The sequence below is a fragment of the Pristis pectinata genome, chromosome 22 (genome assembly GCF_009764475.1).
Source record: "Pristis pectinata isolate sPriPec2 chromosome 22, sPriPec2.1.pri, whole genome shotgun sequence".
In the NCBI taxonomy this organism is placed as follows: domain Eukaryota; kingdom Metazoa; phylum Chordata; class Chondrichthyes; order Rhinopristiformes; family Pristidae; genus Pristis; species Pristis pectinata.
In genome coordinates this window covers 23,528,963-23,553,998 of record NC_067426.1, presented here as the reverse complement: position 1 = coordinate 23,553,998, position 25,036 = coordinate 23,528,963, and the positions used below count along the sequence as shown (strand labels likewise).

The 25,036-nt window shown below is 39.4% G+C and overlaps 1 protein-coding gene across 1 annotated transcript; it reads right to left on the bottom strand.

The window, feature by feature from the left end:
- Positions 1 to 8,296: 8,296 nt before the first annotated feature.
- LOC127581811 (interferon alpha-inducible protein 27-like protein 2A) lies at positions 8,297 to 21,043 on the bottom strand. The gene is made up of 5 exons (XM_052036550.1): positions 21,020 to 21,043; positions 16,874 to 16,983; positions 14,438 to 14,485; positions 9,169 to 9,330; positions 8,297 to 8,433 (listed from the first exon to the last, which is right to left on the bottom strand). The coding sequence occupies exons 2-5, from the start codon at positions 16,917 to 16,919 to the stop codon at positions 8,339 to 8,341; spliced, it is 351 nt and encodes a 116-aa protein (XP_051892510.1). The 5' UTR covers positions 16,920 to 16,983; positions 21,020 to 21,043; the 3' UTR covers positions 8,297 to 8,338.
- Positions 21,044 to 25,036: the final 3,993 nt, after the last annotated feature.

Below are 25,036 nucleotides of genomic sequence, written 5' to 3'. Positions count from 1 at the left end.
TGATAGTGATATAAGCCCCTGGACAATTAGCATTAGTGCCTTTCAGAGTGAGATCAAATTGCTACAATCATTGTTATTACTAGCTGAATTTTGAAATATGTCATAGTCTGAATTCATACTACTTCATTTTTGAAGGTTTACAGTATAGGAGATTAAACAAATGCTAATGAAAGTCACCATTATTCCTGAGTTACTGATGGAAGCCATATAATACAGTGGTGGCACCACAGTTAGATTTTCATGCAATTAATCCAGAGACCAAAACAAACACAGAGCTGAGTTTAAATCTCACCACAGCAGCTGTTGAATTTAAATTTAGTTAATAATCTGAAATTATTTTTGCCACATTGCTGTCCAATTGGTTTTATTAACGATGATTGTGAAAAGCTATTGAATTGACATAAAACCCCATCCTTCAGGAGTGGAACTTTACCTTTCTTGGCCGATGTGTGACTCTAGACCCATTCCATGTGCTTGACTCTTAAATACCCTCTGCTCTGTTTAAACAGAAGGAATAAAACTGGACAAACCTTTTGGCATCAACCTTGGCACTGAATTGGGACATGGGAACATCACTCCCAGCTCTGTTGATCTTGCTCAGTCCTTATAAACATGGGGACTGATGGCTAAATTGGAAGAGCTGTCCCACAGACCAGTCAAGCAACATAATCAGGAGCAACAATCAGCTGGAGGAACTCAGCTGGTCAAGCAGCATCTGTGGTGAGAAAGGAATTGTTGATGTTTTGGGTTGAAACCCTGCATTAGGACCCTGACAGAATTATGCCTACAACCAATATGCCAAACTCTTCCATCACAATCCCTGGAGATGTCTTTTCCTGCCGGCTGGACAGAACCAGTAGGGGTTCTGGCACAGTGGTTTTCAGGCGGGGGGACTTCAATATCAACTCCAGATCTCATGAAGTCTCATGCCATCTGATCAAACATCGGCAAGGAAATCTGACTACCATGGATACCTCCATTGCGTTCTGTAACATCACTTACTTACTAAACGTTACGGTCTTAGAACGGGTCTGGGATCCATGAAGCACTGTGGATTATCAACAGCAGAAATGTAGATTCACCACAATCTAACCTTGTGGGTCAGCATATTAATTCATTATTATAAAGCCAGTCTATCAATCCTAGTTCAGTGAGGAGTGCAGGAGGGGCTTTCTGGGAGTACAACAGGCACACTTAAAGATGAAGTGCCACCTAGAGAAACTGCAATACAGGACTAGCTGCATGTTGAACAGCAAAAATAGCATGCAATAGACAAGAGTTGAGCAATTTCACAACCAACAAGTCAGATCAAAGATTTGTAGTCCTGCCACATTTTTTCATGAATGGTGGTGGATAAACAGCAACTGGAGGAGGAGGCTCCAAGAACATCTTCATCCTGAATGATGGTAGTGGTCAGCAAATGGAGTGCTGAAGAAAAGGCTAAAGCAAGAGGCTCATCTCCAATCAATTCAATTCACTCCACATAGAGTCATAGACCAATACAGCACAGATACAGGCCCTCGGCCCAACCAGTCCATGCTGACCATGATGCCCTCCCAGCTAGTCCCAATTTCCTATGTTTGGCCCATATTCCTCCAAGCCCCACCCCTCCATGTACCTATCCAAGTGCTTCGTAAATGATACTATTGTACCTGCTTCAACAACTTCCATATACTCACTGCCCTCTGTGTGAAAAAGTTGCCCCTCAGGTCCCTTTTAAATCTTTCCCCTCTCACCCTAAAACCTATGCCCCTAGTTTTTGGAACCCCTACCCCTGAGGAAAGACTGTTACCATCCACCTTATCTATGCCACATAATTTAAACATTTTCTATAAAGTCACCCCTCATTCTCCCATGTTTCCAAGGAATAAAGATCTAGCCTGGCCAACCTCTCCCTATAACTCAGGCCCTTTAATCCTGGCAACATCCTCGTAAATCTTTTCTGCACTCTTTCCAGTTTAACCACATCTTACGTATAACAGGGTGACCAAAAACTGTACACAGTGCTCCAAGTGCAGTCTCACCAACGACTTATACAACTGCAACATAATGTCCCAACTCCCCGCAAGAAACTGCAGAGAAGTTGTGGACACAGCCCAGCGCATTATGGACACCAGCCTCCCCTCCTTGGACTCTGTCTTTACCTCTCGTTTTCTTGGTGAAGCAGCCAGCATAATCAAAGACCCCACCCACCTGGGACATTCTCTCTTCCATCGGGTAGAAGATACAGGAGCCTGAGGGCACGTACCACCAGACTTAAGGACAGCTTCTACCCCACTGTGATAAGACTATTGAACGGTTCCCTTTTACAATAGAGATGGACTATGACCTCAGGATCTACCTTGTGTGACCTTGCACCTTATTGCACTGCACTTTCTCTGTAGCTGTGACACTTTACTGTTATTGCTTTTTACCTGTACTACCTCAATGCACTCTGTACTAACTCAATGTAACTGCACTGTGTAATGAATTGACCTGTATGATCGGTTTGCAAAGCAAGTTTTTCACTGTACCTCGGTACAAGTGACAATAAGAAACCAATTACCAATACTTAATGCCCTGACAGGATATCAAGAAATGGTTGAGAGCTTGGGATAAAGGCTACAGGACCAGAAAATGTTCCAGCTGTAATACTGAAGATCTGTGCTCCAGAATTAGCTATATCTCTAGCCAAGCTGTTCCAGTACAGTTATAATGCTAGCATGTACCTGATAGTGTAGAAAATTGTCCAATTATGCCCTGTTCACAAAAAAAGCTGAACAAATCCAATTCAGTTAATTGCCATCCAATCAGTTGACTCATTCATCTGCAAAGTGACGGAAAGCCTACGTCAACAGCAAATTCACGTGGCACTTATCAATGCCAGTTTGGGTTTTGCCAGGACCACACAGGTGTGAAGTTTCATTTGATTTCACCCCTACTTAGCATTTTAAGGCATCTTGCTCCATTACAGGCACTATATACATTCATCTTGGTATTTGTTTGATGGGACAATTCTGCCAGTACAATCCAAACTTGTGACAGTATTCTTTGTTGAAGTTCTGAATGTTTCTGCCTTTGAGATGACAGAATTCCAATCACTATTTTCAAAGTTGCATATTCCTGCATTGACCTATATATGCTTAACTTTGTCAGAATTGTAATGGATAGCCAACAGATCAAACCCAATCAAAGTTTTCATTAAAGTAGGAACATTGTATTCTTAAACATTCAAAAATTTTATTGACAGGTCGAACACTTCTCATTCTGATTAATAATGTGGGATTATTGTTTTCCTTCATTCTGGACTCTGGACAATGGCAGGAGATGATTGGGTGTGGATTTTACATGAGAGTCTGAGATTGGAATTTCAACAAGATGATTGGGAGGAAATGGAAGAAAGCACCTGTAGGAAAGAATGTAAACTCTGAAACCAAGTTGCCCGTAGCAAAACCAACCTTGGCAAAAGGCAAAAAATATATAGCAGTACTTTCCATGAGGTTTCACCTGAACATTATAACCATGACAGAAATCTTGAATAAATACAGATCTCTACAAATTCTTAGACTTGGTGTCCAATTGATGAGAAGCCAATAAGGGAACATGTGATGGGAAGTCAATAGGTACTGACCTGAATAGTCATGGTGGTCCCATAACTTAAGCAAAGGGTTTCTTACTCTATTGTTGAAACTGGTCATTTATCTTAGAAGTGAGCATTATGCCCATTCTAAAGGAGGCTTTGAATGAAAATTTGAGGTACTGTCAGAGAAAAGAGCTGTTAAAAAGTGAAGATTTTTAAAATGTTTTCTAAACAAAGCAGGAAAGTAAGTTTCCCTAGGCCACAAAACAATTGCAACATCATGACTGAAATATTTAACTGCATGTCAGCATCAGTTAGCAATAAGTTTGATTTAATATTTCCCATGCAACTTGTAACATCTTGATTCCCTTGCAACAAAGGAGAAAGGTTTTTTTTAGTGAGGATTAACTGAAATATCCACAATGCACTCCTATTTTGACCTCTGGATGAATGGAGTTCAGATACTAGTTTTAACACCATAAATAAGAAAGTTGTGAAAATAGCAAATTTTGTGAAGTAGCATTTATCCCTTTTTTTCAAGCTCACTTTCATCTGCTTATCTATTCATTTCAATTCTCTGCATTTAAATTCCACCTGAGTGGTAAGTGGTTAGCGTAACGCTATTACAACGCCAGTGACCCGAGTTCAATTCCAGCCACTGTCTGTAAGGAGCTTGTACGTTCTCCCCGTGTCTGTGTGGGTTTTCCTCCTGGGTGCTCCGGTTTCCTCCCACATTCCAAAGACATACGGGTTAGGAAGTGTGGGCATGCTATGTTGGCGCCAGAAGCATGGCGACACTTGTGGGCTGCCCCCAGAGCACTCTACGCAAAAGATGCATTTCACTGTGTGTTTCGACGTACATGTGACTAACAAAAATATCTTATAAAGCTAGTGGTTGTGAGGGTTTGAAGTTACTTGCAGTCATCAGTGTGATCCATGTTTAATGTGCACTTTATAAAAATCTATACCTAGTTTGAAAAGCAGTCTTTTATATGGGTAGGACTAGGAAATAAAATTGTACAAACTAATGGCGTTTTTTTTCATTTAAAGTAAACTTAATGTCATGTACACAATACTGATTGTAATTATATCAGTGTTGCTTCGTAAATAAACTACCTTATAAGGTGCCAGAATTATTACGTTTCCTAATGTTTTGTGACTATTTTGTGATAAATTATTAACATAGTCGATCTGACAAATAGAGTCCAGAATCAAATTAATTGTGCTCTGATAGGTTGGCACAGCAAGGATTGAGTGATTGAATGGCCTTTGTTCTTCCAGGGCCACTGACCTATCTCATTGATTCATTCCTTCATTGCTTTATTGATTAAATATATTCCCCGGTGCATTTTTTCAGCATATATTCACACTGCTATAAGGGTGAAAATCAAAAACATTTCAGAAACATTAACACTTGTTTCTCTTTCCAAAGATGCTGTCTGAACCTGCTGAGTGTTTCCAGCATTTACAGTTCTGAAAGTAGAGTTTAAAATTCTTGTTCATAAAAACATCTGAAGAAGTAAGCTAAAATGTTTAAATTTAAATTTTTAAATTTTATTTACAGTGTGGTAACAGGCCCTTCCGGCCCAATGAGTCTGCGCCACCCCTTTTAAACCCCCAAATTAACCTACCTGTACGTCTTTAGAACGTGGGAGGAAACCGGAGCACCCAGCGGAAACCCACGCAGACACGGGAGAACGTACAAACTCCTTACAGACAGCGATGGGAATCGAACCCCGATCGCTGGCGCTGTAATAGCGTCGCACTAACTGCTGTGATTATAAAATATTTCTTCCTTGGAGTAATTAAATTAGCAACCAGGAGCTGGACTCTGGGAATTACTCTGTGAGAGAATAACAAGACAAAAAGCAATGAAATTCACTGAAATGTATCCAGTGTTACTTAGACACTAAAACTGGTATTTAATATGTGGCCACTGTTGGGCACACTTATAAACCAACTCACTCACAACCAGTGATTCCACAGAGAACCACTAGATGTCAGCTGTTTGGGTCTCAGCCTGCCTCAGACCTTCGGACATGCTTCCAAGAAGTCCAAGGTGTGCTGGAGGTCAGAAAAGATGCATTGGGCCTTCCTGCTGTGCACATCTTGGTCTGGAGGGTCAGATTGTCCACCACTCACTTTACAAGGACGCTTGCTAGGACTTGAGGGACAGAGTTATAAGGAGAGGGTGCACAGGCTTTATTCCTTAGAGCGTAGAAGACTGACAGGCGATCTTTTAGAGTTGTATATAATCATGAGGGGCATCGATAGGGTGAATGCATTCAGACTTTTTTTCCGGAGTTGGGGGTATCAAGAAATAAAAGGCACAAGTTTTAAGGTGAGAGGGGAAAGATATAAGAGGAACTTGAGGGGCAACTTTTTTACACAAAGGTGGGTATCTATGTGGAATCAGCTGCCAGAGGAAGTGGTTGAGGCAGGTACAATAGCAACTTTAAAAGACAGTTGGACAGGTACATGTATTGCAAAGGTTTAGAAGGTTATGGGCCAAATGCTGGCAAATGGGACTAGCTTGGATGGGCATCTTGATTGGCATGGACTAGTTGGGCCAAAGGGCCTGTTTCCATGCTGTATGACTCTATGACTCTGAATCCAGCAAAAGTAAGTACAAGTAGGTGTGCATATGGTGAGTCCATGTCCAGTTTGGTCTGTTTAATGGGGAATTTCAAGTTCAGTTAACCACTGTATTGAAAGTACTTTATCATCTGTTAAAATTGAGGAGGAGAGAAGTGGAGTGAAATTGGTCCATGCCATTACGCAAAGTAGGCTGGAGACACAAGAGACTGCAGATACTGGAATTTGGAGCAAAAGATAAGCTGCTGAAAGAACTCATCAGGTCAAGCAGCATCTGTGGAGGCAAAGGGATGGTTGACATTTCAGGTTGAGGCCCTGCATCATCCCTGAGAGTGCCAATCTATAGGAGTGAGAAGGAGGGTGGTGAGACAGAGTCTGGAAGGTGATAGGTGGAACCGGGGATGATGGGCAGATGGAGCCAGGGGGGGGAGGGGGATTTGGTGGTGTGATACATTGCTTTTAAAATGTAATCTCCTCGAGATTAAGATTGACTTTAATCAGACTGAGTGGACACAGGTAAAACAATGTCTTTTTTGTTCTTTTGCAATGTTGCTGCTCTGTATGGTATATCCTCCAAAAATAAAATTGCGAACATTGGATATTAAGCACAGAAACAGGCCAGCCAGCTCAAGCAGTTCCTCACTTCCTCCTATCTTCCCCATCTAATCTTATCAGTGTAGTGCTGTCTTCCTTTTCTCCCTCCAGTGCTTGTCCAGCCTCCCTTTAAGTGCATCTATACTATTTGCTCCAACCACCCCCTGTGATAGAGAGTTCCACATTCTCATTACTTTGGGGTGAAGTTGTTTTTTCTGAATTCCCTGTTGGACTTTAGATGTATTGATGGACCTTGTTATTGCTCATCCCCATGCGGAAACATTGTCTCTGTATTCACTCTGTCATGATTTTAAAGACCTCAATTAAGTAGTCACTCAGCCTGCCCTCCTCAAGGGAAAAGAGATCAAATATTTTCATCCTTTTCGGATTTGTACGCCTTCATATTTCCATTATTGTCCTTGTAAATCTTCTCTGAACTTTCTCCATTGTCTCTATATCCTTTATATTGCAAAGTTCAATACAGTTTTAGCATAATGTCCTTATTTTTCAATTCTAGCCTGCTAGAAATGCTAGTTCTTGGTACGTTATTTTTATGGCCTTACTAACCTACGGCACAACTTGATTGGTCTATTTGAACTCTCAATTTCTTTCCTCTGCTCCATCTACATTTGTACCTTCCCATTGATGTGTGACCTTCCACTCTTCCTACAAAAGTGTACCGCCTCATACCTCAGATTTATCTTTATTTGCCCATATTTCCCCATTCCGCATATTTATTAAAGTCAACAGACAATGCCTATTTGTGTGATCAACCCTTTATTTTATCTATATCTATACAGATTCTGTTTTAGTCTTTACATCAATATCCTTTTTTTTCTACAACCATTATTTTATTCCTAATAAGGACAACTAATCCATCATGCTCCCTTTATTCCTCTCTATTGATTCAAAATATTGTTATATTCTGCAATGTTTAATTTCCAGTCCTGATTTTTCTCTAGGCGTGTCTCAGTAATTCTTATCGTGCTTTGTTCCTCTAGTTCCTCTGTTTTATTCTAGGCATAGACAGTTTAACTAATTGTTATGATGTTTTCCCTTGTCTTATGGTTAGCCATCTTTTTAGACTCAAATAATGTTCTTTGCCGAAAGTGTTCTTTCTTACTTTATTATTAACTTCAACCTCTCTTTCTGTGTTGTTTATATTTAAGCTGCTCCAGATCCTTGAAGTTCTGCCTTCCCCCACCCCCTCCACTTTTTACTAGTTTACAGCCTTTGGCACACCCAAATTTACCATGAGTTGTGAATTTGATACTCATGTAGTATGGACGAATATTGACTGATACAAATATTTGTTACAATCCACGTAAAATTGAATTTACAGCAGTAATTTCTGATGTCCATTGTTCCAATGGTTGTGTGCTCATCTCAATCATTAGCTACCTCTACATAGGTAGTGCTATCTCTGGGAATGTTTGTGGGCAAGTACCAGAAATTAGTTTACCATGTTGAGAGATTTCTCCAATATTTGTAAAGGACATAAAGGATTCCAAGCATATATTTTCAATCACACTCCTGGTAGATAAAATAACAATTTATTTCTTTAGTTAACTGTAACAATTTTACTTAAGTTCAGAAAATTCCTAGTTTGCATGTTGATGATGATGAAATAAGGGCACCCACGGTTCCCAACATGATCTGGGTCGACAGAGCAAATCCTGCGGTGCCTTTCAGGAGAACAAAAAAGAATCAGAAGCTTTGAAGTAAAACCTAGTGCAAGTACACAGATAAGATCATTGAGCCTTGAACTGAAGATTTAAATTGTTTCTATAGCGCCAAATCCCACCCACCTGCAGCAAGAGATTCGGCCATTTTCACTCAAAAAACTAAAATGTCACCAGAAGGCTCATTAGGTGAACTGGATTAATTTTTACCCTGTTCAAACTTCTCCACATGAATAGTAACAAAATTCATTGCACTTAATGCTAACATTATTCTTTAAGCTTATTTATTCATCTAAATGTGGTAAAATTGCAATATCAATTGGAAATAAAATAAGCCCTAAATACACACCATCAATCTTGAGTTGTTGATGATCAGCATGGACTTGATGGGCCAAAGGGCCTTATTATGTGCTCTAGCACTCTATGACTCTATGAATTCTTTATATATACTTCTGTAACCCCTATCAGATAATCCTGGGGTATTTGATATCCCAGTTATGAGATCCAAATTCAGATTTTAATCTCAGTGGACATTTCCCCTCTAAGAGCATTACTGTGGAAGGAATGGAAGACTAAATAATGTCCACTGTGCTGTATGAGGAAATACAATCTTCCTGACATTATTAAATTCAGCAACAGAAGTTCTACTTAGGTTCACAACCTCCAAAATTTAAAAAAAATGTTTGGCTCAGTGGACCAACTTGATAGAACATTAAAAAGAAAAAAATATATATTTACCAATGGACTGAAGTGTGATAATAAAACTTTCAGGTGGTACTGTTCCTCCATTGATATAGGTGACAAATGACATTAATTTTGCTGCCCAGGAACCGACTGCTATTCCATTGGCCGTGAATCCTAGTCCAGCAATAATACTTTGAGCAACAAAATTGGCACAAACTAGAAAGGAAAGTATTCCATTTATTTCCAGAATTTTTATAATCAATTAAGCCCTAATTAAATATTATAAATTTCCCTCCCCTTTTTCTTTATTCCTCTCTTAATGGTGCCGACTCATAACTCAGGGTAATTCTTTGGGTGATGTCAATTTCTGCCCATTTTTTATTTCATAGATTTCCTGTGATTGGATGCAGCTAATGCAATAGTTTCCTTCTGGTCTGGTTGTGTAACTGGGGTACAACCTCATATGATTCTGATGGCAAATCTCAACATGTTAAGCAGAATTATTTTCAGCAGAAAATCTGATTGTGACACTCAGTTGAAAAGATGGAATTGGTAATCATTTACAGATTATGGATCTTAATTTACCATATTTTCTTATAACATAGGAGGCCATGCTGACTTGCAGAGCATTTCCATCAATCTTGTTCCCCCACTTATTTCCCAGTAACCTCCTTTCTTTCACATGCCTATCAATTCCATCCTGATCCTCCTGCCACCCACCTGTGCTAGGGGTAATTTACAATAGCCAATCAACCTACCCATCTGTACCTCTTTGGGAGTTTGGGGGAAAGCAGGCATGGAGGGGAAACCCATATAGTCACAAAGAAAACATGCAGTCTCCACACATCCAGCACCTGAGGCCAAGATCGAACCAATGTGTCTTGAGCTGTGTAGAAGCAGCACTCTGCCACCCTTGGTATATGATGGTCAAAAATTATAATTTAAATTATGTGACAGAATTTGTGATAGACCAGTTTATGTGACAGATCGGCAGCATTTGGATTATTTGTCAAACTGGTTTACAGGATGGTTCAAGATCACAAGGAAGAGTTCACTTGTATGCCAGCAAACAATGGACCAATTGCCAGTCTCATGCTTTAAACATCCATGGAAATTGCTAAATACAACACTTTGCCTTGAAAGGAAACGTAACAAGAAACTATCTCATCCCCAATGAAGAGATGATAGTCAATTAATTTAGTTGAAGGTAGTTTCATCATATAATAATTTCTGTTGATGATATGAGTCTTGAAGGATGTAACTGTATATGACAATTACTTTGATGCTGTGAGTTTTATGATAAAGCATAGGTAAGAAACAATCCAACCAGTACAGTTAAAGAGCTAGACTTGATCATTGAGTTGGAGACTTCCTAAATACAATGGGCTAACTACCTTTTTTGGAACTATTCTCATTGAAACTAAGATCCAAATGTTGTGCCCTAGTTTAGATCCTACTGTAGAGATGATACACGAAGGAAACACTAGGGGGTGATAGATTATTTTAAATCAAGTCAAGTTTATTGTCATGTGCACTGGTATAGTGAGGTATAGGTATAAAGAAAAACTTGTTTGCAGCAGCGTCACAGACACGTAGGTACTGACAACACACAGAATATAAATTAAACATAAATTATACAAGACCATGAAGAAAGAGAGAAAAAAAAAGACTGTGCAAAACCAAGACCCTAATGCAAAAAACAAAGACATAATCAAAGATATGTCCACGGTAGTGCAAGAGGTGTTCCATAGTGTTCCATGGCTGAGGTAGGGTTAGGGTTATGCAGGTTGGTTCAAGAACTTGATGGTTGTTGGACATTATTTGAAATTAGATTATTTTGAACGGGTGTGTTAAAATTAATAGTAAGTCACAAATTGAAAATATGATTTTATGACACCTAGAACTTAATTGTATTCCTTACTTGTGTCATAAATAGACATAGAGCAAGGATCTAATTCTTTTGCTGGATTTAATACAAAACTTGGATGCTATGATGCAGTGGGAAATGGATATGACAAAAATGGAATATTTTCTCCCTATGGACTTTTGTGTAGACTAAATCAGGTTGGAGGATCATAGAATATACCATAGGCACAGTACTCTTCAGCTCATCCAAATCCACTTTCGCCACTTTGGATTTTTCTTAAACCATGCCACCAGTCCCAGTGTTGGTTGCTACTGTCCATCAAAAAAACTGTTTTTAAAAGAAACTTCCTAATGTCTTTTTAAGAGAATTCCACATTCCATCCACCTTCTGTATAAAGACATAATTAATCATCAAGTCTTCTTTAGTTATTTGTGTGACTGCTTTAAATAGAAATACTATTTATGGAAACAATCCAATACCTTTCACCCTATCACAATTGTTATTAATTTTCTAGAACTATATCAGACCATGGATTAATTTTCACTGCTTTTGTCTCTTTTAATAACTGCAAACCCTCACCATTGGTCATGTCTGAGTTAAGCTGTGATGTACCTTTTCATCTGTTTTTGTGTTCCTATCTATAAGATTGACCAACAATTTATATAATATTCTAACTGCAGCTTAACTGAGGTCTTCTGTAAGTTCAACTTGTGCATTCTACATAACAAGGTCAAGGATTCCACATGCCTTATCTATTTGTGTTTCCATTATTAATGGCCCATTCACTTGTTCTGCTTAAATTCTCACTGATCAGGATCTACCTCCTTTCCCTGTTACTGCCTCCAATCTATTTTAGTTTTCATTTCCCTTCAGCAAACTACATCTCCCACTTCTCCATATGCCTTCCTATGTATGTCCTCCTGCTGGATTTCATAGTACTCACTTCTATTCACAAATTAAGTATCATCAATAATGTTCTTAGTGCTCCCTCAATCCTTAAATGCTGGCCATGTATTCATACTAAAGAAGCCCAACAGACTCTACTCAGCACTTTGCAGTCAAAGACACTCTACCAAGAAGTTTCATTTTGCTTTTATCCCTTGAATCATCTTGATGTCCACATGACAATATTACCTTTCATTTTACATCTATCTTAATTGTAAGTCCCTTACACAGTAACTAGTTAAATGCTTTTTGAAAATCTATATGCCACCTGTTCTTCATTTTCTTTGCATATGTTCTCAGTTACCTCTTCAAAACATTAGATGTAGTTGCTGAGCTTCAATTTTCCCTTTCTGAATCCTTGTCACTTCTCTCAGATTAACAAGTTACACCTATTCTGCAGCATCTAATTTAGTAACTTGTCACCAACTGAAGTAACGTTACCTGACTGGTAATTTATTGCCTTATCCGTATCTTTTTCCTTTGAATAGTCTAACCTTTTGACATAACTTCCAATTCATATGAATTTTGTAGTATGTTAGCTGGAGATGCACTATTTCTTCCTTAGTTTCCCTCTCAACTCACAGTCCACATCATGATGATTTGTATGCTTTGCTTGAGTAACTTGTTTGACATTATATCTATTCTGCAGTTGTCTATGATGATCTCCAGGGGTTCTCTAATCCTAAAATCTATCTGGAAATAGTGTTATTGCTATCTCCTCAGTCTCCTTTAGTTGATTGCATACTTCATCCTTTATCAGCTCTACCTCTACCCTAATTAACTTTTTTGTACTAAACTAACCTTCCTTTTTCTCTTTTCTCATTTCTCGTACCTCCAGCCCTTTTAGTCTGCAGTTTTGTAAATTTCCAATATCCTTTAGATTTATTCTGTATCCATTTTTATGACACTGATAAAAGAAAGAAGAAGTTTCCATTTTGGTTTAATCTCATTCTTCATTGATGGAACTCCAGCTTTTTATTGATAGTTGTGACTTTGTGGTGGAACTGTACTGAGACAGAGCACTGTGGGTACAAGGCTGTCTCCAGCGACTGGAGCACAATAATCTAGACTGACATTTTACTGCATTTTTGAAGGGCTGGCTTTCAAATGAGTCATTAAATGATGGCCCGAATGCCATCTCAGGTGGATGTAAAGATCCCATGGCACTAAGATACCCTAGTGTCCTATCCAATATTTATCTCTCACTCAACATCACATGTAACAGATTATTTGATCCTTATGATGTTTTATTGTGATAATTTGCTGTTTGCAAGTTGACTGCTGCATCTCCAACAAGGATTACACTTTCACAGAACTTTATTGGGTTGAAAGAACTTTAAGACATTTTGAAGTTATGAAAATCACTGTAGAAATGCATGGCTTCATCTCTCTGTATAAATATCACTTTTCTGGGTGCTGGGTAATAAATGTTGAATGTTTGTGGGGGCATAGGCATTTGACAGTGTAGTCATAGCGATATCCACGCATGGGGAAAACAGAACCTAGCATCATAAATTTAATTGTTACTAAAAAACTCAGTGAAGCACTCAAGAGAAGTTTTTTTTTTAACTTGCCAGAGTGACGAGAATTTGGAACTCGCTATTATGTAGAAAAGACGTGAAGAGAAGTAGGAGATGCCTTATGTGGAACATAAGGATATAAAATGAGTGGACAAGGTGGTGGTGGATACATCATAATGCAGAGGAATATGAAATTATTTATGCTGACTTCCTGCTCCTCCATTTTGTGTTCTTTTGTTATGCGTTATTGAGTTCTTCGTTCAAGTGTCTTAGTCTGTTCGATCACTTTCTCAAATGAGCCTTCAATCCTAATTTTAATCTCAACTGCCAGGAGAACTGGGAGGTTGGGTAGCACATACATTTCACACTCAGTTTGAGCTTACTCTCTATTGACCTCAGTAGAGAGTAAAATAAGGACAGAATACAAACTGAATTTGTCTTGTTCCAGTTGGTGAGTTAGGAGCTAGAGGATTTAAGAGATTTAATTGACCTAATTAGCTATTTAACTCTTTCATGAACTAATTCCAGTGCTGCTATTTGGATTAATTTGAGTAACTCAGTCACTGTCAACTTTTGCAAGTGATTATCTGAACAGACTTATCTAATAATTTTACGCTGCTGCAGAATTTTTTATCATGACATATTAAGTCATCTGATACAATGGAAATGCATATATAAGTCAGGGGCAATTAATCTGCTATGCCTTTGTTCCTAAAGGGTATGGTCCTGTCTTTGAAGCAGGCTTCTGCCCTAAGCACAAGTATCTTCTGAGAGCTGTAAACATACACTATGCTTGTAAAGCCGAGCATGGTAAATCTGGGGTGTTGTGTATTTGGGAAGAGTTCCTTCTCAGAGAGCACCCTGACAGTTGTTCAAACATGTCACTGTAGAGTCCTGATTTTAATTAGGGAGAATAGGAGAGTACAGAAGAGACAAAAATGGAGATCAAAATAAAGCAGTAAACACAAATACGGAAAAACTATGATCTTACCTGCTCCAATTCCCATCAACACTGCCTTAGAACCTGGTGAACCATCCACTGTAAATCAAAAGATGCCACAGTGATAGGAAGCCACATGAAACAGAGAAGTATATACAAGTATAATAATATTATGATCAACTTATTTTCTTTTATAATCTATAGTTATTTTATTGACAATAATATGCATGTATTATATTTATTGTAACAAACATCCCAAAGAATTCGTGGTCTGAAATGAATTCTCAGCAAAATTATATGTGAAGTAACAAAAGCTGTGCTCAATAAAGAAATTTTAAGGAGTTTCTGATGAAATGCCACTAACCTGAAACATTCTCTGTTTTCCCCTCCACAGATGCTGCCTGACCTGTTGAGTATTTCTGACACTTTCTGTTTCTATTTCAGATTTACGACATCTGTATCACATTGCTTTTGTGTTGATGTTTAATGGGGGCTTTTTGAGAAAAGTAATAAAGCAAAATAGATGCCTTTAGGGAGAAAATACCAGTAAGGTCTAATCTTTCTGTGCAGTGGAGTATAGAGATGCAACAGATCTCATGAGTCAGAAAGTGTGAAATGAACATTTAACACAGAGACAGGGAAAGGCTGGTCCATCATTCAATGCGATAAAGGTTGATCTGTGACCCACCTTCACACACCAAACTCAATATATCCAGTCTTTTTCCAACATCCATAATAATTTTTTGCTCATAGAAATCCATCGATCTCAGATATAAAACTAAGAATAGATCCAGCATCAATAACTTAGAGGAAGGGAGTTCTAATTTTCTACCAACTTCTTCCTCCACTTCTGAATGACTGGCTCTAATTTTTATACTATGTTCCCTGGACTCCCCAACCAGTGAAAATAATTCCTCTCCAACTACCTTAATAGTTTGAAAACTTCAGTCAAGTCATTTCTTATCCTTCTAAATCCTAAGGAATACCACCATTGTTAGTATAATCTCTCCTTGTAATCTAACACTATGTACAAGTATCACTCTGGTAAATTTGCAATTCACTTTCTCCAGGGGCAATATACTTTCCTAAGATCTGGTGCACAGAACAGTCATAATACTCCCGGTGAGCTCTAAACAGGGCTCTGCAGAGCCAGCAAAACTGTTACCCACCTCTAGTCTTTTATTTAGAAAAGCCTTTTGTACGAATTATTTTACCTGTCAAGAAACTACAAGGACCCTTGAGTCTCCTCAGACCCTCACTGCTTCTAGATTTTTTCATCATTTAGCGAGTTCTCCTATTCTATCCTTCTTAGGTCCAATGTAGGTGACATCTTTGTTTATTTGCTTAATATATTAATATATCTATGCACCTTAGTGCTTTCCTTTGCTTATAATGCTCACTTCATCAACTTTGATTAATGGCTTTCTACCCCATCATCCTACTAGTTCAAATCAGACTGCCTGTCCTCAGTCATATAGATGTTGTCTGAGAGAACCTCTCGTTGTCTTGGTGTAGCAGCCAGCATAATCAGAGACCCCACCCACCTGGGACATTCTCTCTTCTCTCCTCTTCTATCGGGTAGAAGATACAGGTGCCTGAGGGCACGTACCACCAGACTTAAGGACAGCTTCTACCCCACTGTGATAAGACTATTGAATGGTTCCCTTATACAATGAGATGGACTATGACCTCACGATCTACCTGGTTGTGACCTTGCACCTTATTGCACTGCACGTTCTCTGTAGCTGTGACACTTTACTCTGTACTGTTACTGTTTTTACCTGTACTACCTCAATGCACTCTGTACTAACACAGTGCACTCTGTACTGCACTGTGTAATGAATTGACCTGTACTTTCCATTTGTAAGACAAGCTTTCACCGTACCTTGGTACAAGTGACAATAATAAACCAATACCAATATACTGGTGTATTTTGGGAAAATCCGGAGAAAGCCAGATGGGAGAAAGGTGCAATAGCAAATAAATTTGAATTTGCCCTTCAGGTCCTGGTTATAGTGGTTCACTGTACTGGAACCCATCCCACTGAACTCAGCATCCATTCCATACTCCTCAAGCACACTATCCACAAGCAACAATGGAATCATTCATCAAACTTAACCTGATGATGTACCCAAGCCCTGTGGAATCAATAGTTTGGAATGACAAGATTATCAACATCATAGAAACACCTTCAACTGGAAGTAACTTTCTACCATTATGATTTGGCAAACACTGCCATTCTTCATCATGGCCAGATTGATATCCTGAAACTCCTCACATAATATTATCGAGAAAAGCAGTCACCAAAAAAAGACTCCAGCTGTTCAGAGAAAAGGCAGGTGGACAACTTTTCATAGATAAATTCCACTTTGATTGCCTCTTATCTTTCAAAAATGAATTAAAAAATATAAACTCCAGAGGCAAATAAACAGAAACATTGGTTCCTTCCTTATCCATGAAATGTAACAATACACTATAATGTCTCACCAGAAGAGAAAGTGCAGACCAGTGTTAGTAAGGTCAGCCAATGCATTTTGATTTTACTCCCAGTCCAAATGATGTGCCCAGTTAAGAATGCGAGCAAGTTCCACCTTCTGCTGAAATAAAGAGAAGGAATACATATCAGACATAGGTTTTATTCTACAGAGCATTAAAATTCCCACAGACAATTATAGTGAAAGTAAAATGTTGCAGCTTTTCCCTCTGATTATTATTTATGATTGATTACATTCTTTGTAGCCAGTGCAACTACTATATTTGAGCTAAATGTTCTCATTGTACACTTGCAATTTCTCTTTGGTTCTGTTGACCACATTGATTACACATAGAAAACCTTACTTAATGAATGAAGATGCACAACAAGAATGTTCTTGTGCTTTTTAGTTGCTACATTGTTCTGAATTTCCAATTACATCAGGTGCGGCTGAGAGAAACTAATGATTTTCCAAACACATACAACTTCGTCCTCATTGTTAAAATACAGGAAGTACGACCATTATGAGCAAACTCTAAAATTCTGCGGTATTAACTATCCGAAGAAATGTACTGGTTTTGGGACATGTATGTCAGCAATATTGTTGAAATGCAGAGTGTTTCTTACACAGAGGAGATCAGAAGAAAGAAAAACTTTAGGATGTGCCAGTGCACATTATAACCAATGGATTACTTTTGAAATAAAAACAGAAATTGCGCAAATGTTTGGCAGATCAGGCAGCATCAGTGGAAAGAGGAACAGAGTTAATGATTCAGATTGAAGACCCTTTATCAGGAGAGAAACAGAGTTAAGGTTTTGGGACAAAGACCTTTCTCCAGTATTTACTGTTTTTATTTCAAATTTCCAGCTTTTGCAGATTTTTGGTTTTTCTAGTATTTCTAAAATACTGTCACTGTTCAAAGAAGTGTTATGTACCAGCAACAAAAGAAACACGCCGAGTCATGTATAAGTGTTAGAAACTATTTTATTAATAACTACTTACAATAATAAGAAAAGTAAAAATGTTAGATATTAAACATTAACCCCAAAACTAAACTCAAAGTGTGTGTGTCGCAAATTCTCAAACTCCAAGTCCAGGAATAGTTCTCAAAGTTCAGTTCAGCAAGTCATAAGGTGAAACGTGAGCAAAGGCTTTTGCAAAACCACAGTTGACTGAAGAGAAAATGTAGAGAGAGAATAGAGAGAAATTACGAAATCCAAATGTTCCACGACGGAACCCATACAACACCTCAGTCACTGATGATCTCCACTGCTTTGTTCCGAAGCATCTGCCACCCCGAAAGGCATTCAAGACGTGGCCGTCCACAGAAATACCTGTTTCCCTCTACAGGTTAATGACAAAGTGGACTCCACTGGATTACTTCAAAAATCTATACGTGGATTGTAGTGACAGACACAGTTATTGTTCTTCATCCATCAATGCAGAGACCAGCAGTCAGTGTCTCTCTCTCCCTCTCTTTCTCTTTCTGACTGACTCACTGAACAAATGTCAGCACGTTGTTATCTTGCTGTTGTCATAATGATGCCACACACACACACTACTGTACTATGTTTTAAAGGGACATTCACCAACTAGCAACTTAATCCATAACAGAAGCCAATTTATGCAAACAACAATGAGATAATATCCTGATGACTTGATTAAGCAATGCTGATTGAGAGGTAAAAACCATTCAGGTATTAAAATAGATGCTGGGATAGGTCATTTTTAACAGGCCTGCATAAAGCCACCAGGAAGTTGATCTTTATTTATTTGGGAGCAGGTTAACTCCCCAGAGAACAGTGTTGTTTTGTGTGTTCAGTCGATAATGTGGCAATTCTGTTGTGCAAACAAAAATACTGAAACTGCATAGAAGCCAACCATGTTACATTCTTTTATTTGAAGAAAGAATACAATTAATAAGAGACCACTTTATTTTTAGGTATTTATCCTCACTATTCAGTACTGAATAGACTGTCAAACCTGTTAGATGTTAAGCACATTACTGCAGTGAGTCCAAAGTGGAGGCAGGTGGAACAGTTTCATGCAGCAGGCTAATCCGTGCCTCCTGCATGGACTACACCGGACAAATGATGACCTGTCATACTATTAATCTGCAAGAGTTGAACAAACATTTCACAATGAGAAAAAGCCACGAAGGTAAATACACTCAGGGAGGTAAAATGAAGATCATCCAAGTGGTGGAAAAGTCTAACATACCTTAAACATAGCCAATATTTGGTAGACATCACAGATAACCATCAGAATCTTTTCATGTACGTGTTACTGTCACTGTATATTGCTTTGTTAAAGTGAACCATGGGGTGCTCTTCAAATGGATTTTAATATTGGACATCATTGATGTGTCATTCATTTGTGGCTTTTGCCAAACTAGAGCAGATGCAGGGTTCAGGTAATACTTCCTGGGTGGAAATATCAACATAATTCCAAGGAAAACTGTAACTAGTAAGAATTGGGAGACTTTTCATTTTCAGGGAGTATCTGCGTAACTTGGATTAAAACACATCAAAGAAAGACACCAAACTGTAAGTTTTAATTATCACCCTTAAATATGAACTGCCCTGGTTTATTATTCACACTGAATGCTAATATTTCATGTTCTATATTTCTGTGATGACTTATAAATAAATCTAATGCTAGCTTAGTGTGTTAGAAATTGTAGAGTGTCATCTTCCAAAATGATAGGGGCATATTGGAAACCCAGCATCCAATCAAGTAACGAAGGGACAGTATTACTCAGACAAGGCATGCATTCCATGCACAGGGTCATAGGAAATGAATGTTGCTCTCTGAATGCCAACTATCAAGTGCAAAAAAGGTCAAGTTGAGGCTAGGTACAGATTAGAGGAACAGCACCTCATATTCCGCCTTGGTAGTCTCCAACCTGACGGCACGAACATCGATTTCTCTAACTTACGGTGTCCACTACTCTCTGTTTCTCTTTTTGTTTCCTTATCCCACTGGCCTGATCGCCCCTTCTCTTTCCCCTCCTTCGCCATCTCAATTTGCCCATCACCCACACATTCCTCCTTCCGGTTGCCCTCTTCACCCCTTTATTCTGTGGTCCATTGTCCTCTCCTGTCAGATTCCATCTTCTTCAGCCCTTTGTCCACCTATCACCTCCCAGCTCTTCATCATTCTCACTCAACCACCACCCCCCCCCCCCCCACATGCCTCCTATCATCCCCCTCATGTGGATCGGCCTATCACCTGCCAATTCTTGCTAACCCCACCTTCTTATACTGGCTATCATCCCTCTTTCTTTCCAGTCCTGATGAGGGGTCTCGACCCGAACCATCGACTGTCTATAGATGCTGCCTGACCCACTGAGTTCCTCCAGCATTTTGTGTGTTGCTCCAGATTTCCAGCATCTGCAGTCTCCCATATGTCTAACATTTAACAATTTCTTAATTATTGTCAAATTCCCTTGTGACATAGACGGAGGCTATTTAGTCCATCGAGTCTATGCCAGCTCACAGAACAATCCTTGTCAATCCCATTACCCCAATTGTTTCCCTGTAACATATACTATCTCTTGTGCCCCTCAACACCATCTTGATTTTCCTTCTACCTACACAAGAGGTAATTCACAGTAGCCAATTAACCTACCAATTTGAGATGTGGGTGTGTGGCCAGAGTGTGGTTAAGTTACAGAGAGAATATGCAAACTCCGCACAGACCGCAGCTGAAATCAGACTTGAAGCTGGGATATTGAGTACGAGGGAACAGCATGCCCGCCTGTGCCATCGTCCCACCCAGATCAGGGCCACCTTGCAACACAGAGCACAAGATTGCTCCCATGGAAAATTGCAACACCATTTGGAAAACTAAAACCATGCTCAAGTTAAATAATGAAACTGTTCAGATAGATTGTAAGGGCATTTCTTCCCTTCAATTCACAGTCGGCCAGGTACCTCCATCAATGGAGCAAAAAACTGAAGAATTTTAGCAATAAGTGATGTGTTACAATGATGACTGGAAACTCTCTGCTTGAGTAGCAGAAAAGATGATCAAATATAACATACTCTGAATTTGCTAACCCAACAAAAAGCATTCAGCACAGATTCTTGTTTTCATTCAAGGACAACATTCAACTAGTAAAGCCACTGTCTCATAGCCTTAGTGACCTGGTTCAAACCTGATCTCCAGTGCTGTCTTTGTGGACTTTGAATGTTCTCCCTGTGGACTGCATGAGTTTCTTCCGAATACTCTGGTTTCCTCCCACTGCCCAAAGACATGCAGGTTGGTAGATTAATTCCACTGTAAAGTGCTCCTGGTGTGTAGATAAATGGTAGAATCTGGAGGGGGCAGGGAGATGATGGGAATGTGGGAGAATAAAGTGGTTTAGGGTATGATTAGTGTAAAAATGGGTGCTTGATCGCCAGCATAAACTTGATGGCCTGTTTCTGTGCTGTATCTCTCCATGACTTATTGCAGTTACTTCTCCAGCCAATCCAAGATCATGGGTAATTAGGGAAGAAGAGGGTAATCATCCTTTTCTCCACTGAGTTCCTAAAGTACCTCCAGTGTGGCATCTAATATTTTTAAAAAAATTATTCCTTGGTTTTCTCTTCACTATTCTTCCTGGAATTGTCACTCAACATTTCACACTCTTCATGAATATTCTTCCTCGTTTGTCCCCTCCTCTGCACATACTAAATTTAAAGTAGTATTCTATTTCAATATCCTTAACAATCATGTAGATCTCTGTAACATCACCCTTCTGAAATCTCGGGGAAGAGTTTCAACATCTAATCTTACCGCTCCAAAATGGATGATCAGCAGCTGAAAACTTTGAGGTGGAATCACTTTGGCAACCCAGTTAACACTGGCTGGCTGGCTGCCATATTCAAGCTGGCCTGTAAATAGATGACTAGTTTGTAAGGCTGTTTAAATCTTCAGATCTCCTTTGCCAATTGTGGGACTGTGACCACAAAACCCAGACATCGAACTGTGCCACGTGGAGTGAAGCTTTAAAATCACCTTTCAGCATTTTGGAAGAGGTTTTGTCATGACAACATGAATCCTCCACCTTGCCATTCATTCCCCACCCTTCATTGTGCTATGGATATCAACGTGCTGAGCTGACCATTCCTCCAATCTCTCTTTGTCAACATGCAGGACTGTTGACATTTGAAGTAAAAATGTTAAGCCCACTTTATTCTATTTACGACTTTAGTTCACTGTGTTAAATGTCAGGATGGTGTTCACCAGCATTCCTCAAGGGAAGTTTATTCATCTTGTTCATTGTTGTCCTTTCTGAAGAAGAGAAACTGGTTCTGGAAGGGTGTGTAATATTCCCAAGAACAAATTCCTGAGATGTTCAGAGAGGATTTAATGTATTACTGAAAAAACATTTCATGGTGAAAATAGTATGTGTTGTGAAATATACTGGAGATATATAATGCAATGATAAAAAATATTTGTTTTTCCTGGACTGAGCAAATTCAATCTATCTTTTTAAGTCTCAAACTCTCCTGGAAAATGAAACTGATATCCCAAATATAGTTGGACTGACACTCCAACTGTGACAACAGTACTGTAATGTCATAGGACCATTTGGTACTAGTACAACTGACTAAATAGTTTCTGATTCACAAGATCACAAGATCACAAGACAAGGGAGCAGAAGCAGGCCATTGGGCCCATCGAGTCTGCTCCAAAGAAAAGGGAAAAAGAAAATGAGATGAGAAACCGGGGGGGGGGGGGGGGGGGAGGGAATTTTCTAACCCCAATTTCCAGCCTTATCCCCATATCCCTTGATACCCCGACTAATTAGATATCTATCTATGTCTTCCTTAAACGCCTCCAATGATCTGGCTTCCACTGCTGTACGTAGCAAGGAATTCCACAACTTCACCACCCTCTGGCTAAAGAAATTTCTCCTCATCTCTGTTTTAAACCTGTACCCTCTAATTCTAAGATTGTGCCCTCTGGTCCTGGACTCACCCACCAAGGGAAACAGCTTGGCCACATCTACTCTGTCCAGTCCTTTCAACATTTTAAATGTTTCTATGAGATCCCCTCTCATTCTTCTGTACTCCTGTGAGTATAGTCCAAGAGCCGACAAACGCTCATCATACGTAAGACCTTTCATTCTGGGAATCTTCCTCGTAAATCTCCTCTGAACCCTCTCCAACATCAGCACATCTTTCCTAAGATATGGGGCCCAAAACTGCACACAGTATTCCAAATGAGGCCTCACTAGTGCCCCGTAGAGCCTCATCAACACTTCCTTACTTTTATACACTATACCTCTCGAAATGAATGCCAACATAGCATTTGCCTTCTTTACCACCCATCCAACCTGGTGGTTAACCTTTAAGGTATCCTGCACGAGTACCCCCAAGTCCCTTTGTACTTCTGTACTTTGAATTTTCTCTCCTTCTAGATAATAATCTGCCCATTTATTCCTGTTTCCAAAGTGTACAACGGCACATTTCTCAACATTGAATCTCATCTGCCATTTCCTTGCCCATTCTCCTAAACTATCTAGGTCTCTCTGCAACCTTCCTGTCTCCTCAATACTTTCTACCTGACAAAATCTAGGCTTTAAGTACTGGGCTTGGACTGTACTCACTGGAGTACAGAAGAATAAGAGGGGACCTCATAGAAACATTTAAAATGTTGAAAGGACTGGACAGAGTGGATGTGGCCAAGCTGTTTCCCTTGGTGGGTGAGTCCAGGACCAGAAGGCACTATCTTAGAATTAGAGGGTACAGTTTTTAAAACAGAGATGAGGAGAAATTTCTTTAGCCAGAGGGTGGTGAAGTTGTAGAATTCCTTGCCACATACAGCAGTGGAAGCCGGATCATTGGAGGCGTTTAAGGAAGACATAGATAGATATCTAATTAGTCGGGGTATCAAGGGACATGGGAATAAGGCCGGAAATTGGGGTTAGAAAATTTTTTTTTCAGTCCAAATCTTTTTCATGCAACAGGCTTTCTCTGAGTCCATTATCTGAAATTCCACAAACTATTCTGTCTTTAACTAGTGAATTTCTCAAATCTCCAAATTCATAAGACTTACTCAGTGTGTGAAGCTCAGCTAAGTATTGGTCGAAGCTAACACCTTGTTTCTGGTCACAGGAAAAAATTTATATCTCTCAAATGTGATGTTTTTACCTGGGATAAAATACTCCTCAAATTTTTTCATCAAAGTGCCCAACTCAAAAGCTGTCTCATCAATTTGAAAGCTGTTATAGATGTCCAAAGCATCTTCGCCAATCACGCGCAGAAAAATAGACGCTTTCGATTTTTCATCGTTCCCTCCCACTCCACTAGCATCTAAATATATGTTGAATCACTGTTTGAAGCATTTCCAATTGTTGGTTAGATTGCCAGTAAACTGCAGAGGTGTGGGAGGACTTATCTCATCCATAACAGGAACTCTCAGCCTCTCATCTGAATCTCTCTTGGCAAATCCAGTGACAGCTGAACTTCAGGAACAATGTGCTCCCTCGCCACGCCAGCCAGCTTTTCTCCGTCTTATTACAGCCTTTCTTTCGTACTCACTGAGTCTCTTTCTCAATTGCACACAGTATTCATCTACTCTCCCTGTTCAGACCTCACACCAACTTCTGACACCATGTTATGTTTGTTCTTCATCAAGAGACAAACTTCGCGTGGGTTTACCATCTGAATATTTTATTAACCAACAACAGACCGGCTTGCTTTCCCTCTCCGTTTTACAGCTGCTTCCTGTTCCCCCATGTGACCCCTTGCATTGCCTACTGGGAACTGTAGTTCTTTATTATAACTACATAATAACACAATGTCCTGGGCTCAACCGACTCTCAATTTTGGTTTCACCAGAAACTACTCATTTCCAAACCTCGTCATATCCTTGGTCCAAACATGGATCAAAAGACTGAGTTTCAGAGCTGCGATGAGTGATGAGACTGACTGTCCTTGACATCAAGGCAGGATTTGACCAAGTTTAGCATCGAAGTGCCCTGCTTGGACTAAAGAAGAAGCACTTCAGTGGTTGGAATCATACCCCGCACAAAGAAAGGTTGTTGTAGCTGCCAGATGTCAATCATCCCAGCCCCAGGATATCGCTGCAGGATTTCCCCAGGACAGCAGAGAATCATAGAATCATATAGTGTGGAACAGACCATTCAGCCCAACTCATCCATACCGACTAGTGGGCACCC